The 15,928-nt window shown below is 39.3% G+C and overlaps 1 protein-coding gene across 2 annotated transcripts in view; it reads left to right on the forward strand.

Moving 5' to 3' along the window:
• LOC149006336 (uncharacterized) overlaps positions 1–15,928 on the forward strand; it is an 86,444-nt gene that overhangs the window by 45,866 nt on the left and 24,650 nt on the right. For both annotated transcript variants that reach the window (XM_089166930.1, XM_089166931.1), the window contains exons 10-16: positions 1,431–1,496; positions 1,592–1,709; positions 10,860–10,956; positions 11,186–11,345; positions 11,415–11,463; positions 11,557–11,639; positions 13,682–13,902. In XM_089166930.1, coding sequence (XP_089023056.1) covers positions 1,431–1,496; positions 1,592–1,709; positions 10,860–10,956; positions 11,186–11,345; positions 11,415–11,463; positions 11,557–11,639; positions 13,682–13,902 — 794 coding nt within the window. The remainder of the gene's footprint in view (positions 1–1,430; positions 1,497–1,591; positions 1,710–10,859; positions 10,957–11,185; positions 11,346–11,414; positions 11,464–11,556; positions 11,640–13,681; positions 13,903–15,928) is intronic.

Raw genomic sequence — 15,928 nt, forward strand, 5'->3', positions numbered from 1 at the left:
TCCAAAACTGAGCTCGGATTTGCTTTCTTCCTACCTCCTAAATCCAGTTTTAGGGTTTCCATAGATTGGGACTTGATTTTCACCATCTTCCATTGCATCAGGTATGTGCACAACTCAGCCCTGATATCCTGGTTTTTCTTCTCTTCCGTGTTCCTTTTCCATGTGTTGAACTCGGGAAATTAAGTTTGAATTGAGGGCAGACAGTTGCCCTCTAAGTTCCCTCACAGTGGTTGCTAGGCCTTTGACTCTCCCCTTCATTCTTGTATTAACCATTTCCTGGGATTGAACAAACTCTAATACCAATTTGATTAAAACCCTCTAATTGGTAATGGGAATGATCAACTACGAATACAAGAACTATTACAAGGAAAATAATTAAATAACCTAGTTTTGATGGTGTCAATTACCCCCTACAGCAGAAGCTGCTCCTCATCCCAATTCTGCCCACAAACTCTCCACAAAATAGCCGATGCCTCTCCTCAAGTTTCCCCTTTTCCCCCCACCAAGTGCTGTTTTATGGTAACTAACCCTCTCTTTCCTCCATGTGTCCTGCTCCCAGGGGTCTATTGGAAAGCTTTAGTTTGATCCTCTCAGGCTTCAGATCATGAAGGAGTTGATTGGATCAAACACCATTCTCACTAGAGATGAAGAGAGGTGCAGCCAGAAAGCTCTCATTAATCAACTTCTTGCATGCGACTTTTTACAAAGGTCTCAAAAATAGACCCCTACACTAAAAAGGAAAGGACTAACCCAATCCTTAGTCTATTAGGTAACTTAAAACTGACGAAGATTCCAATATAGATGTAAAACAAAGATCTAATCTTGCACCACTAAGCACTTAAAAGGAATTTACTTTATAGCGAATATTCCCTAAGCTAAATCCTAGTACAACATAAATTGAACCACTTGTTCAAACCAGCAAAACTGGTTCAATCTAAGACACCAAAACTAGTATGGGTTATAAAACAACTAATAAACGATACACAACCTGTTATGCATAATTTTAGACCCATAAAAATGGCCTATAATATAGAAATCCCATGGGATCAAAGGCGCAACATGTATAGAAGACAATTCTAGACTTATTCCCAAGGTAAGAAGCCCAATTTGGTGAGGAATCTACATTAGAGAGATTCTCCTCTTTGTAAAGTGATGACAAGTGAAATTTGATAATGAGTACTAAAAGAGAGGGAGGCAGACTAAATGTTTGGAGAATGGATTTAGAGAATTAGACCAGAATTGTAGATGCTTTAATATTTTCAGTTATTTTGAGGTAACAATCAATTTAAAATTGTGTTGCTCTCTTCGCTGATTTGAGCAGTTGAATATACCCATCGTTTATCATTGTTCCTGCATACTTATTGCATGTCTATGCATGTTTCATTACAAAATGAGATTTAACTAAAGTAGTAGTTGTTTCTTGATGACAGATCCAAGCAGTTGAGTATGCTGTGTGTGGTGCTAGTATTGTTTCTTGTGGTGCAAACTTATTAAAGGTATTGCCCTGATCTAAACAAATAAGTGTTATGTATGAGTTTTGAGAACTGTTTTAAGTTTTTCCGATTTATTATTTACAAGCTCATGGAAACAGGTATGGGACTCCCAAGCAGGTGAATGCCTTTTTACTCTAGGTTCCACGGGAAGTGGTCAGGCTTCTCTTGGACATAGGAAGAAAATCAATGCAATGGTAGTTAATCATTTTCAGTCATGTGAGTTCTCTCTCTCTCTCTCTCTCTCTCTCTCTCTCTCTCTCTCTTCCCCCACTTCTCCACAACACCCCCCCGGGGGGCAAAATGAAGTGGGTCATGCGCCTCATTTCTAATTTTTTCTGTGATGAAGTTTCAGTTTAGATACCTTGGAAAAGCATTATCTTTGAAAATTTTCATCTAAACTATTTTCAAAGAATAGAAAAAAGGTACAGTGTGCAATTTAGAGGCGCTTTCGGGTGTATTCCATTTTATATAACACAGATTGTGTTAGGTGAAGTCTTAGTTACTCCCTAATATTGAATCTACCAGCTGCCAGAGGAATGATAACAATTTTTATGCTAATCACTGGTTTAATTTTTTTTTCTTTTCTTCAAGTACTGATAAGTTTCAATTTCACTGCCAACGGGTAAGGGGCAGACTAGGGAACCATAGGGCAGTGCATATTTTTTTCCATAATCAGCCCACAAACATGCGGCACCAAGTGCTGGCCAAATTACCTAAGGGGTATTTTTGTCATTTTACCACCCCCGAGGTCAGAGTGGTCTAGTTAGATTCCCATGATGTTAGAAGTTAGAATCTATTTTTGTTTTCTCCATTGAGTTAGTAGTTAGAATCCTGATGTGTTTAGGAGTCGATTGTCGAAGTAGGTAGTCCATTTTCAATTGTATTCCTTTGATTGAGGAAGAAGTTTACATTTGGAACTCTCTTTGCTAGGAGTTTTAATTCAAATTCCTCTTCTGGTTGCTAAGTAGAGTTTTGGTTTTAGAAGGAATTCCATTTCAAATTGAATTCCTTAGTCTCAATTTTGTTTATTGCATCCTATTTTAAATTGTCTTAGGTAAGGCTATAAATAAGCCATATCAGTTGTAACAAGGCAGATTTGATGAATTTAATAAAGACTGAATTTATGAGGCAAGAAGTGTTGTGGGATTCAAGAAGGCTCCCCATGATTTGAGAAGCTTTATAGCTTTCTGCAATTTTCTAGCTTGTTTCTCCCCTGTGGCAACATTGAAGACCAAGGAAGCAATTTCGGTCAAAACTGGGCATTTTTTATCTGATTCTTGGAACCTCAATTTCGTCCCTCATATGCACTCAAATTGATTTGGATTCTTGCATATTTCAAGCATAATAAACACTAAAGAACTACTAGTTTACCAAAAAAACCATTGAAAATGTAACATCCAACTTTCCAAGTATATAGTACATCAGAGAAGAAGCGAGAATGTTATTAATTACCTGTCTACTCTATTCATCTGCCTCTTCCATCTGCACCCCATACAAATGACAATACAAGTCCCATGATGTTCGACCCATATGGTTTTGGATGTAGTCAACAACTGCATCTCTGTACGTGGTCTCATCCACATGCATAAGATTTCTTGACGGTGGGAAGTTGTGAATCGCCAAACAAGGAACTGGTGGTTGTGGGCCTTGTGGTTGTGAAATAGAGTGGAAGATCTGCTCAACAAATGAAAGAGCACCCTGGCTCTCAGGAGAAGGATAAGGTCCATCATGATAAGGTCCCAGTGGCTGACTCCGATAGGTGACAGTGGGAGGGACACCATAAGCTCCATAGGCTACTCCATAACAATAAGGCTCCACTAGTGGTTGATTGGCCTGACCCTGAATCTGATAGCCAAGAGGGACAGTGACACCATATGGTCCATAACCATAAGTCGACTCGGTAGAACCAATACTCTCCACAGAAGTATCATATGAGGACTCTGCAGACCTATGCCATCCGGATCCTTTGGAGGTGGAGGAGTCTTTAGAATCATCAATGCTCATCGATCTCATAGATCCCACCAAGCTCTCTACATCGGGTGGACGGTAGACCCATATGATGGCGTGTCCTCTGTGCTACAGCCGTGATGTCTCCTCTTCCCCTTCCTCGAATATGTAGACGAAACATTTTGGCCTCGAGATGCAGTTCTAGTATGGTCTGAATCCTCTGTCACATGGGTGAACTGACTCTCGCTCGTGAATCTCGGTGATCGTCCTCCCCACACCTTGATTCTCACGTCGTGGTGGTGCTAGTGGTCTGTCCTTAGGATCAGCTAAATCCTGATCACGAGGTCCAACACCCTCCTCATCCCCTCCATCATCACTGCCATCGTCATCATCAACACCATTGTCGTCATCGCCGGAGGCCTGAGTCACCTCATCCTCAGTGTCGGACCAGACAATCAAATCCTCACTCTGGGTGGATGCACTAGGGTGTGGCACGAAGGGACGGGCGGGCTCTGCATGTGCACTCCCCTCCTTTGCTATGAAGTCCTCCACATCAGCCCCCCTCTCCTCTGCCATCTATCTACTAGGACGACCTCCCTCCTCATCCAGCAATAGCTCTCCACTGTCCTTGATCCTGTCAACTACGGGGTTATCATCATCATCCATCTCAAATATATTGGCCAACTCGATATTGGTATTCTCTCTGTCCATCCCCTGTCTAATATGATCTTCTCTCAGTCTCATATTATAGTGTATGTAGACAAGGTCCTCTAGATGCTTCACACCCAATCGGTTGCGCCTCTTCGAGTGAATGAGGTTGAAGGTGCTCCAGTTTTGCTCACAACTAGTGGCAGAACATGTATGGGAGAGCACTTTGCTTGCAATCATACTCGAGTGGTGTGAATCACGTCCAAATTGCAACCACCACTCAGCTGCAACAGACATAGAGTCCAAGTCATTTTAATACTTAAATAACTAAATTAAAGATAGAATATAGAGTAAATTGCATTGGCACCCCAAAATGGAGGCTTTAAAGCACTTACACCCCACTTTATGTTTAAAAAACACAGACACCCCATTTATTAAACACACTAGTCCATTCTGTTAGTGAAACCATTAACCCACTGTTTATTTTTTTCTAATTCTAAAAATGCCCTTACCAAAATTTGGAGAGGAAAAAAAAAGGCCATTGGATTGTTGACACGTGTTTTATTCTAATCCTATGTTCATTATTCTTCCAACAAATAACCATACTTCCATCCCCCAATTTACTCTCTCTCGTCACTCTTCTCTCCTCTGCTTCACCCTCTCCACTCCGGCTCCGACTCCGGCAGCAACAGCAGCTTTATCTCCAAATTTTCATGAAGAACGGCTGTGATTTTTTTATTCAACTCTTGATCTGGACTCTCTGCTCTCCTTTGCTTCACTCTCTCCAACTCCGACAGCAACAACAGCTTTATCTCCAAATTTTCATGAAGAATGGCTGTGAGTTTTTGATTCAACTCTTGATCTGGAATCGGGAACTGCAATTACAACTCCTTTTTCTTTATTTTTGCTCGAAAGAAATTTCTCCTTGTTGGAGTTTGTTGGAGTTTATGCATCTCGGAGGATCGAAGGAATTGGATTTTCTGATTCAGCGCTCGATCTGGACTGGGAACTGCAGTTTTAGGGGGGATTTGATCAGAAATTTCCACTCCTTTTTCTTTATTTTTGGTCGAAAGAAATTTCTCCTCATTGGAGTTTACACATCTCGGATGATCGAAGGAGTTGGAAAACCTGTAAGTTTCTCTGATCTCAAAGATCCAGTTTATTGCTCATTTTCATCGGTGCCGGATCATTTTGAACTTGCGATTACTGCTTTCAGTGCCGTATTCAAAGCTTTTCCGTAAACATCATTAAACCTGATCTCGGTGTAGTTTTGACCTGGGCATTAATGGAAGCCAAGCACAGATTCTTCTTTCTCCTTGTAGTACATAGCTGGGTGGAGGAACCAGTGACCCATCGACAGCACCAAAGCATGTCACCCAGTTCCAACGCCCATCGTTAGTCCACGGTGTCCAAGTAGAGCTTGTTGTGATCAAAGCCATTCTCAGATTTCTTGATCCCCTTCACAAGGAACAGAGACCAATAATAGACTGAGATGTTGACGTTGTGAGAAGGGAAATGCCAGGGCCAGAACTTGTTGTCGTTGCTGCCACGATACACGAGATCTGGGGATAAAGCCAAAGAGACAAGGTACTTGAAAGACTCCAACTGATTCTTGGCCGTGGAGTCACTAATGAAGGCAATGTGTTTGTTCCGAACAAGGGAGAGGAAGATGGAAGGTTTGAACCTGGCAACCTGCATTGCTTGGGTTTCCACCTCTAAAACAGATAGTCCTTGTATGGGAGACCATGGTTGAGGCAATTTTGGCCATCTTTGATGGTCCTGCAACTACTGCTGGAGTCGAAAGTGGAGAGGGTGAAGCAGAAGAGAGCTAAGTGAGGAGAGAGAATTTATTGGGGGTGAAAGCATGGCTTAAGTGTTAGGAAGAATAATAAACATAGGATTAGAATAAAACACGTGTCAACAATCCAATGGCCTTTTTTTTTCTCTCAAGATTTTGGTAAGGGTATTTTTGGAATTATTAAAAAATAAACAGTGGGTTAATGGTTTCACTAACAGAATGGACTAGTGTGTTTAATAAATGGGGTGCTGTGTTTTTTAAACATAAAGTGGGGTGTCAGTGCTTTAAAGCCTCTATTTTGGGGTGCCAGTGCAATTTGCTCTAGAATATAATAATTAAATGTATAATGAAATAAATGAATGAACTTACCCGCAGGGGCGGATTCCGGTCTCGATACAGGCCACAGAACGACCGAAGCTCCCAGTGGCATCCCTAAATGCCTTTATCTAATATATAAAGATAAAAAGCAATAACCAGTTATTAGTTACTACTTACTATGTTAATGACTTGGTATAAAACTATGAATTATGAATATCAAATTATTCAAATCACTATCTCACCTCCATAAGGATGATTGCTTGTTTAGCTGGATCCGGTTCCAACTTCTCCTCTACAGTTTGGACGGCATCCATCAAATCTTGCCTCATCCAAAGATTGTTCTTGTAATGGTACTTAGGATTTATGTTGTGTAAGAAAAAGTATGTCATAAAAGGGAATAGTTAATACTTAATAGTGTGATAACATAACATAATGAAAATTAAATTAAATACTAGACTTAACAACTCACCAGCCTTATGCAATGGATGTTGCAACATAGATTTCCATCTGAGTTCGATGATTTGAAGGACTCTTTTGTTGCTATGTGGGTGGACCTGAGCAACTTGCTGCTTCATCCTCTCTACTGCAGCAAATATGTGTGGTATAGTAGGTTTTCTATGCTGATCTACCATCCTCAACACATGCACTACAGGCTCAAGCATCTTCACCGTTATCCTCACATTGTGCCAGAAAGTCTCATCGAGTATGGTCAACTATGTTCTCCTTCCTCCCACTGATGAAGAACCCTCCCAGTTAAACCACTCCTCTGATGCAAACATGCTCCTAAGGCTAGTCTTCCTACTCTCAAAGCTCTGCAGTACTATCCAATTAGTAGCAAATCTAGTTATGCCTGGCCCACTAACTCACTCTGACACTTGTCCCTCATCATCCTTAATGCATAAGTGTGGTTATAGATGAAGGTGCTAACTTTTCGGGCTTGCTCCACGGTCTTCTTCACAAGCTTGACCTTTCCGATGTCCTTCAACATTAAGTCAATGCAGTGAGTAGCACATGGAGTCCAAAAGAGCTTATATCTATCCATCCATCAAGGCATCAATACAAAGTTATAAAGTGTACATGTAATGTAAATATATGTATTTACAAATGAAAATTAATATTGTATGTTTAGATACCTGGAGTTCTCCTGCATCTTCAACCTAGCTTTCTTGTAGTTGGAGCCATTATCAGTCACAATTTGAATAACATTTTCCACTCCAACCTGCTTCACCACTTGCTTCAATAATTTGTAAATGTATTTTGCATCCTTCTTCTCACCGGATGCATCTACTGACTTGAGGAACATTGTCCTCCCATCACAATTCAACATGAAATTGATGATGGACTGTCTAGTGAGACCAATCCAACCATCAGCCATCACAGTCACTCCATAATGATTCCACATGGGCTTTAATCCCTTAATATACTCATTTAAGTCCTCTTTATGCTTAGGCAAATAGACATTATATATCTCATATGGAGTGGGGCCTTGTACACCACTCCCAGCCTTGCCTATCTCCTCAATCATATCTCTATAGTATAGCCCCTGGGCTGTATGTGCTGGAATACTATGGTAATAAGCCCATTTGGAGAAAGCCATCCCCACTTTTTCCTTCATACTCCCCCATAAGTGCTTCAACTTTCTATGTTTATGCTTAGGCCTCGCAAATAGGGCCCAATCATTGCGAAGAATCTCAAGATCTAGATCTGTAGGATGTGCTGACGAAGCTCGATCCCTTGTAGGGGTCCGTGGGAAAGGAGCCTCTTGCTTCACACTCTGAGTCCTCCTTATAGGGACTTGGGAGCCACCTATGCCTCCCATACCTATTGGCTCTCTAGAGGACCCACAACCTAGACCCCTTTGTTGTCTCCTCATGTCATCAATCCTCTATTGCTTCCTACTCATCATCATCGTCCTCCTCAGTTGATCGGCCTCTGGATCAGGGTCACACTCTCCTGGCTCATCCATACCATAATCCTCAGGATCTAGAAGGTCATCTAAGCATGCATCCTCGAACTCATCCCTTTGTGTTCTTTTCTCTTTCCTCTTTTGCAACAGGAATCACTCTATTAAGATTGCCATAATCAGTAGAAGACATTAAGGGATTCAGAGTCGAAACGAAGCCTCTGGGAGATTTCTAGAGATTTAAGTTTCTCTAGAAATGAACAAGCAAATGGTCTCCTCCTTCACTTCTTCTCAATCATCAACGTCAAACATTTTACAAAGAATATAACCATGAAATAACTCTTTGTAGTCCTACTTCTGCCCATATTAGAGAGAGAGAGAGAGAGAGAGATCTGTTGGGCAGTGTATGGTTGTCTCTTTGGGAAGAAACGAAGAAGAAGACGGTGGGGAAAGAGTGATGACTGTTGGGCGGTGTATGGTTGTCTCTTTGGGTATTTTTGAGGTTATTTATGCAATCTTGGGGATTTTTTTTTTCTTTTTCTTTTTTGAAGATATGGTCTGGTGGTGGGGTTGGTTTGATGATGAGGCTTATTTTCTTTTTTTTTCTTTTTTTCTGACTGTAAACAGAACGAATGGAATTTGAATTGAAAGAGACTGAGAGATAACAACAAAGAATGACAAAGAGGAAAACATTAATGGCTGGTTCAAATAAACAAACCATAATTTTTTGCAAAAAGAGAATTACATGTTTCATAGAATCTCCCAAATCTACTAAAAAGGAAACTATCCTAGGGAGATTACTTGTCAACCAAGCAATAAGAAAACTAGAAAGTAACCAAAATAGAAAGCAACTAAAATAGAAAGTATGAAAATTGATAATAGTCTGAAATTAGAAATATGAAAATTAATAATAGTCTGAAAATAAAAATTAAGTAAAAAAAGAAACTTTGATTCTCCAAAACTTGTGCAGCGAGCTTGCCCTCCAAAATAGAAACTCCGAATGTAAAAACTTGTGCACTAAGGTTGCTGCTCCATAATTTGCACACCAAGGCAATAGATCCATAACTTGCACAAATCTCAACAATATGTATTCAAGTTCGTGTATATGTTGGCCTATGTTACAAATTAATATATAAGGCTAGGAGATGGACTTACACACTAAGAAAGAAAGGCCGAACCCTATCCTTAACTAATTGGGTAACCTGAATTGACTAAAAATTGAAATAAATGAAGGAAATAGACTAAAACTAAATGGTACTGGCTCTACTGCTACTTTGGTTCCTCTATCCATTAAACTATTGGTGAGTTAGTATTTGGGGCGCTGCCATCTCTCATGTTTGGCAAGAGCACAATCTTAGAAGATGCATTACCAAATTTTGTTTTCTTGGGCCATCTTTGATGATGTCAGCTCAAACTTTGCTTTATCTCGCAATGTATCTTTTGTTACTTCCTCGACTTGTGCCTTAACCTTGAGTTCTTTCTCCTCTCCTCTCCAACCTCCCCCCCCCCCCTCTTTTTTTCCCTCCCCTTTGTGGGGTTTTCTTATTGATTATTTAGTCACCTAAAAAATTAAATAAAAGGAATAGACTCAATCAGGAATCTAACTGAACACTTGTTGTAAATTCCGTTTTCCAACTTTCTATCTGTATCTAGGCTTATTATATTGGTCAGTTACAAAGTAAACATGATGGGATCAAAAGCCCAACACTTGTAACCCAAACTAAAATAGGCTGATCATGTTACCTCTCCTCTTGAGCTGGCTTGATGCAGATTGATCACACAAATGGACTTATTTTTCAGAAGTGAACATTGGCCTGGTTGTGTATATCCTTATATTTTTATTGTTCTATTTGGCCACTTAAATTTACTTGAAGGCTTGAAAGCTTGGCTCGAATCCAAGCTAGAAATTAATTAAGCGGGCGTTGTTGAAACCCAGGGTGCTTCCTCTAGGGTTGATTTGTTTTCCTTTGATTTTTAAGGATATGGGGGGGTTTAGAAAGGGGGGTTTTTTTTGGGGCCCCCGGGGGGGCGGGCCCCTTTTACCAGTAACAACAGCAGGTGATGTTCCCAAAAATCATTGTAGACGGACTTTTCAATAGTGGTGCAAGAAAGAGTTCAACTTAAATTGGGTCACTGTGAGTTTATATGTAAGGAGTCCAAGAGATTTGACTGTTGTATTTGGTTTGGTATCTCTCTTATTTGGTTGTTCTTGCCTCTGTTTGTAGTGTTATGTTCCCTCTTCTTCCAACAAAACATAGGCATTCTAAGAAATATATATATTAAAAGTTAAAACTGTCAGCTTGCTTTTCTATGTAAAAAATTGTAATGATTAAAGGGATATGTTCAGCTATCAGATTGACATTTGGTATAGATGACATCATATTAGTGTTTCAATCCATATGCTGATGCACCATTTATATTGGTATAATTGGTAGAAGATTACAAAATAGATAGGCTTTTCATCTTGCTCTTTCCAGAATTACTTTGATGAAGACACGAGATCATATCTGCTTCATGAAAACTTTCGATTTGACTGGCTTTTTTCTCAGTATGTTTCTTGGCTTCTGCACATGTTGTTTCTCCATCCGCCTTTCTCTAGTTGCTGATATTTTGCGTGCAACTTTTTGATCAGTTAGATAGCTCGTCTCTATGCTAATAGAAATTGACTAACAAACAAATGCATGGGACTTTATACTCTCCTATTGGCATCAAAGCTTTACCGTAGAGTTATGTCTTATCAATTTTTCCTTAGGTCTTGTCGTTACAAGTGGTAGGGAGGGGGATGGGAAGCTTCTCTTATGGAATGTTCTGACTGGGGAATTGGCTTCCGACTTAAACATGAATATGAGGTGGGTTCTTTTTCCTTTCTTCTTATTCTTTTTTTTTTAGGAGCTGACATATTTTCTACTTTTTTAATCTCTGATGAATTTCTAATTTCTTTTTTCCTTTTTTTCCATTTTTATACTATTTTGGGTATAACCTTAAAGGTTTTTCTACAGATTAAATTTATATGTGCCCTTTGAAGTGCTCCATGTTCCTATTGCTTTGCTTGATTAGGGTATTTAATTTGATTTACAGGGCAGCAAAGCAGCTTCTCCCCTCTATTGATGCAATGGAGTTCTGTAGTCAAAATATCCTTGTGTGTGGAAGTGACTCTGCCTATGGAGGTCCTGCAGTGGTTCAATTGTGGGACATTGAAATGTCCCAGAATTGCCAATCTTTCCCTGCAAATGATGCTGTAAGCTCATAATTTGGTGGATTTTACCATATTAATCTCTTGGATATGCTAACTTTATTATTCCTTCAGTACATTACTTCCTTGAAAATAGATCCATCTTGCAACACGATAATCACAGGTATAATTTATTTTCCTGGCCCCATTGCTCTGTTCATGCTCTTTATCTATATTTAGCTTTGAGAATACTTTGGCCGTTGAATGCTTTTGAAAGGTGCTGGGGATGGCACTGTTGGGCTCTTTGACATCAGGACATGTGGTGCTATATCACGTCTATCAGTGGGTTCCAGTTATGAGGTAAACTCATTATTTGAAGCAAACAACTATAGTAGTCAATCTCTGTATCACCTTCTTGCTGTCCATCTGTTACCTATTGTACTTTGTTGGTCCTCTGACCTATGTCGTAATCCTTCCTCTATTATCTACTTGTACTTTCTATGCTAGGTCTAAAATATATTCCTACTTCTAAGTTCTAATGTTGCTAGCAATCCAGTTGTCCTACATGTCATTGAACATGAAACTTGATCAGGCTTTTGCCCTGATGTCTTAGTTCATCCTTAAGAGCATTGTGGGGCAATTGAGGAGCTATTGCTGAAATATGATGTAACAAAGTTTTGCAGACTATTTAGTTAGTTGACTTGACTAACATATAACAAATTAAATGAAAATTGATCAACGTGCAGAAAAAAGGACAACGTAAGAGGATTGGGTGATACTTTACCAGCTCCTAATAGGAGGTCAAGAACTATTGGCGATATTAACAAAGGAAGGATAGTTAGATGCAAAGAATGAAGTAAACAATTATGACTTACCTGTCATATGAGCGGAAGCTCTGGATTCAACTTCCAAGCTGAGGATGTAGAAGTTAAAAAGGCAGGAGTACCTGCATGAGACAAGGTTGCAGCAAACGTAGAGGTTCCATGGGAAGTAAAACTAGATGCTTCAATATTCTTTGAGCCATGCATGAGTTGGCTTAAATCATCATATAGGCTTTTGGATTATCAGTTAAGTGAACTACATCAAGACCACCTTTAGACACGGCATGATTGGTTAATATTAGAAAACAAGCTTTAAACAATCAAAACAGCAGCTGAACTTGAACAAAGGACAGAGAGAAGAAGAAGAAGAGAACAGAGATGAAGAGCAACAGAAGAGGCATGCTATTCTAGCTAAAGAGTCTAGAATTGCGTTGCCTTTTTATTTATAGCTTTCTAATGAATCTAATACAACTTGAGAGACAAGTAATTGTCCTTTTGATTGAATTTTTGTTTGTGCGTGTTCCCCGTACTTTAGTCCTTTTAATTGAACTTTTGTGTTTGTGTGTCTCTGTGTGTGACTGTGTGTGTGTGACTCATTCTGTTTTGTAGAGTCTCAAGATGAGTTGGTAGCAAATACAGAATTTGTCCCACCATGGTCTCCAGTCATATCTTAATCTTGTTTTGACTCAGACCATACACCAAGAATATTATTAGGCATTGTCCCAGACTCCCAGCAAAGTTTTGACCTCAATCAAAATCTTTTCTTGCCTCTCTCTGTGAAAATGCCTCCTAGTCATGGTTTTTGTGCTATTTATGGAACTGAAGTTGAAAGCTTAGAGATGCAAGATTGAAGCTTCAACAGGGAAAGGAGTCGGTTTGCTTCTCTTAGTTTATCTCCTAACGTCACTCGATCTAATCATTGTAGAACTTGAGTCAACAATGATGAGTCAACAACGATGACATAGTAATTTTGAGGATCCCACCCATCACTCTTTTCAGTGCAACTGGACTAATTACTCAGGCTTTAGATTTGAACCCAGTAAATCAGAACCCATAGAGTAAAAGTGCAACTGAATGATTGATATATAACAAACCCAGACTGACATAAGCTTAATATAACAACTGTATTGGTATGGCCTAGCATCATCTGCACTAGTCATCTAATCATTGATAAATTCAGACTTGCAAATTCAGACTTGCAAATTATAAGTTTGTTTTATATGGGGGTATGCTATAGATAAGTGCAAAATATCCTAAAAAAATTTCGCTTGAAAAAGTACATTAAAACTACAAAATCTTTTGTTTATTTGAAAAGTCACTTCAAAATGTATGGTCAATACATTTACTATATGCTTATTCAGTATGTGCGTGTTTATTGAAGAAACTATTTGTTTGTTCTATAGTTGGAGTTTCATTATTTCATTGGTTTGACTTTACCTGATAAGTGTAGCCTTTTACTAATCAGTTTCTGAAGCCCACTGCCTCTTATTTTAGCTGTCTAAATGAGCTGGTCTTGTCTGTATCTTCATTGCTCCTAGGAAGCTTGTAATGGATTTAACTATTTTCTGCTTGTATTTTTAGGTTACATCTGTTTCTTTTAGCAGCTGTGGTACATATTTCCATGCTTCCAGCACATCAAACAATACACTGGTGTGGGATACACGACTTTTTCCAATGAATCATGGGCAGATGCCTGTAGGAAAACCTATCCCTGTTCATGATAAATCTGATATGAGACCTTTGCATTGCTTGAGCCATGGGAAGCAAATGCCTACTGCAGAACACACAGGTCAACTTCCAGGGTAAGTGACGAAATAGGAATTGAAATGTTTGATTCTTCAGTATCTTATTCAGAACTTTACAATCAATATATACACAACTGCTATCTATGAAATAGGAAAGAATATCCTACCTAGAAGATTAGAATAAATAAGAAATCTACCTAGAATAGAACTATAGAAGATTACAATAAATGAGAAATCTACCTAGAATAGAAGATTACAATCAATGAGTAATCTACCTAGAATAGAAGATTGCAATAATAAGAAAAATACCTGTAATAGAATATTACAATCTGATCTACTTAGATTAAAGATACTAATAAAATATTATGATATGATTCTAAGATTTTCCACACTCCCCCTCAAGCTGGTGAATAGGCATTCTCCATTCCCAGCTTGGATATGCATTTTGAAAGGCTGAGCTGCTCAACCTTAAGTAAGTACATCAGCAAGTTGACTATGGGACACATCGGCGTCGTCCGCTATCCACCCTCTTTGATGGGCTGTCATCTCGCTGGTGGTCTCTGGGGTATCCATTGCTGATTTGTTGTCCAAAGTCCATTGGTCCACCCCATTCAACCTTTAGGTCTTCTAAGATAATCTTCAACCAAAGTAATTCACATATTCCTTGAGCCATTGCACGAAATTCGGCTTTTGCACTTGACCGAGCCACAACATTCTACTTCTTGCTCCTCCATGTCGCAAGATTGCCACCAAGAAATGTGCAATATCTTGTGGTCGACCTTCTATCTATTGTTGACCCTGCATAATCAGCATCAGTGTATGCTTCTAGTATCATTCCTTTATTCCTTCTAAATAAAAGGCCTCTCCCTGGCGTCCCTTTTAAATATTGTAGCACACGGTGAGCTGCATGCAAGTGAATTTCCTTTGGACTGTGCATGAATTGGCTGATTACACTGCATATGCTATGTCTGGCCTTGTGTGAGACAAGTAGATTAGTCTTCCTACTAGTCTTTGATACATCTCTCGGTCCACAACAACATCTTCTTCTGCATTCCCAAGTTTACTGTTGGGATCTATTGGAGTGCTTGCTGGTTTACACGCGGCCATTCCTATTTCTTTAAGTAGATCAGTGATATACTTTTGTTGAGAGATGAAAATGCCTTGTTGAGAGTGAGCAACTTCAATGCCAAGGAAGTATTTTAATCTTCCTAAAGCCTTGATCTCAAATTCCTTAGCCAAGCATTGAGTCAAATTTTGTTTCTCTTTTTCTTCATTTCCTGTCACTATTATGTCATCAACATACACAAGTAGTGCCGTGACTCCCCCAGATGATGAGTGCTTGATGAACAATGTATGGTCTCCTTGACTTTGCTTGTAACCTATGCTAATCATGACTTTAGTAAATCTGCCAAACCATGCCTGCGGTGACTGTTTGAGTCCATATAAGGCCTTTTTTAACTTGCAAACAATATTAGAAGCTAAATCCTTCTCATAACTGGGTCTCCATGTAAATTTCTTCCTTTAGTTCACCATGCAAGAATGCATTTTTAACATCAAACTGTTGCAAGTCCCAATCATAATTTTCCGCCAAGAATAGTAAGATTCTGACAGTATTCATTTTTGCAACTGGAGCAAATGTTTCAAGGTAGTCAATCCCGTAAGTCTGGGTGTAGCCCTTGGCTACCAACCTTGCTTTGTACCTTTTTAAAGATCCATCTCGCTCGATACTTCAATGTATATACCCATTTGCACCCCACAGGTTTCTTCCCTTCTGGTAATCTTACAAGTTCCCATGTTCCATTGCTTTCTAATGCTTCCATCTCCACATTCATAGCTTGCTTCCACTCCTTATTGGATAAAGCCTCAGATAAGGTGTTAGGAATGGCAATGGTGTTTAAACTTACCAGAAAGGCTCTATGAGATGGGGAAAAATGTTTAAAGGACAAGAATTGGGCAAGAGGGTACATGGGTTTCGTTGTGCATTCTCTAGTGCCTTTCCTAATGGCAATAGGAAGGTCTAGTTCATTACTATCTGTGGGCACATCGAATTCGGTTTGTAGTGAAGGATTAGTCATTTGTACCT

The sequence above is a fragment of the Hakea prostrata genome, chromosome 8, assembly GCF_041222555.1.
Source record: "Hakea prostrata isolate BN-2017 chromosome 8, UWA_Hpros_2, whole genome shotgun sequence".
Classification (NCBI taxonomy): domain Eukaryota; kingdom Viridiplantae; phylum Streptophyta; class Magnoliopsida; order Proteales; family Proteaceae; genus Hakea; species Hakea prostrata.